At 57.4% G+C, this 3970-nt stretch overlaps 1 protein-coding gene across 1 annotated transcript in view; it reads right to left on the bottom strand.

Annotated features, from left to right (window-relative positions):
* The window catches only part of LOC130587813 (cleavage and polyadenylation specificity factor subunit 1-like), an 8010-nt gene extending 5278 nt beyond the window's left edge, over positions 1-2732 (bottom strand). Inside the window, exons 1-4 of the mRNA XM_057388784.1 lie at positions 2670-2732; positions 2039-2161; positions 1686-1890; positions 1541-1602 (exon numbers count right to left, since the gene is read on the bottom strand). Coding sequence (XP_057244767.1) covers positions 1541-1602; positions 1686-1890; positions 2039-2161; positions 2670-2732 — 453 coding nt within the window. The remainder of the gene's footprint in view (positions 1-1540; positions 1603-1685; positions 1891-2038; positions 2162-2669) is intronic.
* Positions 2733-3970: the final 1238 nt, after the last annotated feature.

Genomic DNA, 3970 nt, shown 5'->3' with positions numbered 1-3970 from the left:
GGGATGGCACTGGCATTGTCACCAGCAGGGGGTGGCACTGGCATTGTCACCATGACAGGGTGGCACCAGCACTGGCACCAGCAGGGGGTGTCACCGTCACTGTCACCGGAAACGGGGGTGGCACCAGCATTGGCACCGTCACCAGAAACAGGCGGCACTGTCACTGTCACCGGGTGGCACCGGCACTGGCACCGGGGGTGGCACTGTCATTGTCACCATGAGAGGGGTGGCACTGCCATTGTCACCGGATGGGGGTGGCACTGGCACCGGCACAGGGTGGCACTGTCACTGTCACCACGACGGGGGTGGAGCCGTCACTGGCACTAGCATGAGGTGCAAGGTTCACTAGCCCCATGGTCAGTTTGGTAGCCCACCTGGCTGACGAGCGACAGCGTCTTGCTCTCCTCCTGGTAGCCCAGAGGAAGGTTTGGTGGCCCTGGGGGCAGTTTGCTAGCCCCAGTGAAGGTTCAGTGGCCCCAGTAACCATTCACTAGCCCCAGTAACAATTCACTAGCCCCAGCGGCCGTTTGGTAGCCCACCCGGCTGACGAGTGATAGCGTCTTGCTCTCTTCCTGGTAGCCCCAGTGACAGTTTGGTAGCCCCAGGGAAGGTTTGCTAGCCCCAGTGACAGTTTGGTGGCCCTGTGGTTGGTGTTTGCTAACCCGGTGACCCCAGAAAGGTTCATTAGCCCCAGTAACCATTCACTAGCCCCAGGGTCAGTTCAGTAGCCCACCCGGCTGACGAGGGACAGCGTCTTGCTCTCCTCCTGGTAACCCCAGTGACAGTTTGGTAGCCCTGGAAGTGGTTTGGTAGCCTCAGGGAAAGTTCTATGACCCCAGGGAGGTTCTGTAATCCCAATGAGGTTTGGTAGCCCCAGGGTCAGTTCAGTAGCCCACCCAGCTGACGAGCGACAGCGTCTTGCTCTCCTCCTGGTAAAAGGTTTGCTAGCCCCAGGGGAGGTTTGGTAGCCCAGGGAAGGTTCAATGACCCCAGTGACCCCAGGGAAGGTTCACTAGCCCCAGTGGCTGTTTGGTAGCCCACCCGGCTGACGAGCGACAGCGTCTTGCTCTCCTCTTGGTAACCCCAGGGAAGGTTTGCTAGCCCCAGTGACAGTTTAGTGGCCCTACAGAAGGTGTTGGTGACCCAATGACCCCATGGTCAGTTTGGTAGCCCCAGGGTCAGTTTGGTAGCCCCAGGGTCAGTTCAGTAGCCCCAGGGTCGGTTCGGTAGCCCCAGGGTCAGTTCGGTAGCCCCATGGTCAGTTTGGTAGCCCCGAGGTCAGTTTGGTAGCCCCATGGCCAATTTGGTAGCCCCAGGGTCAGTTTGGTAGCCCACCCGGCTGATGAGCGACAGCGTCTTGCTCTCCTCCTGGTAACCCCAGTGACAGTTTGGTGGCCCCAGGGAAGGTTTGGTAGCCCCAGGGTCAGTTTGGTAGCCCCAGGGAAGGTTCAATGACCCCATGGTCAGTTTGGTAGCCCCATGGTCAGTTTGGTAGCCCCAGGGTCAGTTTGGTAGCCCCAGGGTCAGTTCAGTCGCCCACCCGGCTGACGAGGGACAGCGTCTTGCTCTCCTCCTGGTAGCCCCAGTGACAGTTTGGTAGCCCTGGGGGTGGTTTGGTAGCTCTATGGGAGGTGTTGGTGACCCGGGGACCCCAGGGAGGTTCATTAGCCCCAGTAACCATTCACTAGCCCCAGGGTCAGTTCGGTAGCCCACCCGGCTGACGAGGGACAGCGTCTTGCTCTCCTCCTGGTAGCGCAGCAGCGAGATGCTCTTCATGAGGTCGGCGGCGAGGATGAAGCTCTTGACGCTGATCATCTGGTGGATGTAGAGCTGCGTGTCGATGAACGCCATCCCCGTCAGCTCGTTGTCCTTCAGGCTCCACAGGAAGATCTGCGACAGGGACACCCGGGGGTCACCATGGTGGCCACTGAAATCACCCTTGGTGGCCACTGATGACCCCTTGGTGGCCACAGACACCTCCCTTGGTGACCCCTTGGGTCACGAGAGTCAGTGAAACCAATGGTCAGTGGCCACCAACGTTGTCCTTCAGGCTCCACAGGAAGATCTGCGACAGGGACACGGTGGCCACTGAAACATCCTTGGTGGCCACTGAAACCTCCCTTGGTGGCCACTGACACCTCTTGGTGGCCACTGATGCCTCCTTGGGTCATAAAACTGAAACCAACATTCAGTGGCCACCAAGATTTGCTCATTGTCCTTCAGGCTTCACAGGAAGATCTGCGACAGGGACACCGCGGTGGCCACTGAAATCATCCTTGGTGGCCACTGATGACCCCTTGGTGGCCACAGACACCTCCCTTGGTGACCCCTTGGGTCACGAGAGTCAGTGAAACCAATGGTCAGTGGCCACCAACGTTGTCCTTCAGGCTCCACAGGAAGATCTGCGACAGGGACACCCGGTGGTCACCGTGGTGGCCACTAAAATCACCCTTGGTGGCCACGGGAACCACCCTTGGTGGCCATTGATGACCCCTTGGTGGCCCCTCATGTCTTCAATATTCAACCAACATTGGCCACCAAGATTTGCTCGTTGTCCTTCAGGCTCCACAGGAAAATCTGAGGGGACACCCGGGGTGACCACTGAAACGGGCCCTGGTTGCCACTGATGACCTGTTGGTGGCCCCTCAGGTCTTCAATGTTCAACCAACATTGGCCACCAAGATTTTCACATTGTCCTTCAGGCTCCACAGGAAGATCTGTGACAGGGACATCCTGGGGTCACCATGGTGGCCACTAAAATCACCCTTGGTAGCCACTGATGCCTCCTTGGGTCATAAAACTGAGTGAAACCAACATTCAGTGGCCACCAATGTCAGCTCATTGACCTTCAGGCTCCACAGGAAGATCTGCAGGGACACCCGGGGTGGCAACTGAAACCACCCTTGGTGGCCGCTGACACCCCCATGGTGGCCATGGACACCCCTTGGTGGCCATTGACGACATTGATGTTATCAATATTCAACTAATGCTGAATGACCACCAAGATTTGCTCATTGACCTTCAGGCTCCGCAGGAAGATCTGAGGGGAGACCGAGGTGGCCACTGAAATCACCCTTGGTGGCCACTGATGGCCCCTTGGTGGCCACAGACACCTCCCTTGGTGGACCCTTGGGTCACAAAAGTCAGTGAAACCAATGGTCAGTGGCCACCAACATTGTCCTTCAGGCTCCACAGGAAGATCTGAGGGGACAGGGACATCCTGGGGTCACCACAGTGGCCACTAAAATCACCCTTGGTGGCCACTGACACCCCCCTTGGTCACCCCTTGGGTCATAAAACTGAGTTAAACCAACATTCAGTGGCCACCAATGTCAGCTCATTGTCCTTCAGGCTCCACAGGAAGATCTGAGGGGAGACCAAGATGGCCACTGAAACCACCCTTGGTGGCCACTGACACCTCTTGGTGGCCACTGATGCCTCCTTGGGTCATAAAACTGAAATCAACGTTCAGTGACCACCAAGATTTTCACATTGTCCTTCAGGCTCCACAGGAAGATCTGCGACAGGGACACCACGGTGGCCACTGAAACCACCCTTGGTGGCCACTGATGGCCCCTTGGTGGCCACGGACACCTCCCTTGGTGGACCCTTGGGTCACAAAAGTCAGTGAAACCAATGGTCAGTAGCCACCACCGTTGTCCTTCAGGCTCCACAGGAAGATCTGAAACAGGGACACCCGGTGGTCACCATGGTGGCCACTAAAATCACCCTTGGTGGCCACTGGAACCACCCTTGGTGGCCATTGATGACCCCTTGGTGGCCCCTCATGTCTTCAATATTCAACCAACATTGGCCACCAAGATTTTCACATTGTCCTTCAGGCTCCACAGGAAGATCTGAGGGGACAGGGACATCCTGGGGTCACCATGGTGGCCACTGAAACACCCTTGGTGGCCACTGACACCCCCCTTGGTCACCCCTTGGGTCATAAAACTGAGTTAAACCAACA

The sequence above is a fragment of the Malurus melanocephalus genome, unplaced genomic scaffold, assembly GCF_030028575.1.
Source record: "Malurus melanocephalus ecotype Western Australia unplaced genomic scaffold, MMel_1.1 scaffold_2504, whole genome shotgun sequence".
NCBI classification, from domain to species: domain Eukaryota; kingdom Metazoa; phylum Chordata; class Aves; order Passeriformes; family Maluridae; genus Malurus; species Malurus melanocephalus.
Note: the sequence above shows the minus strand (reverse complement) of the source record. Positions and strands in the feature narration are given on the sequence as shown.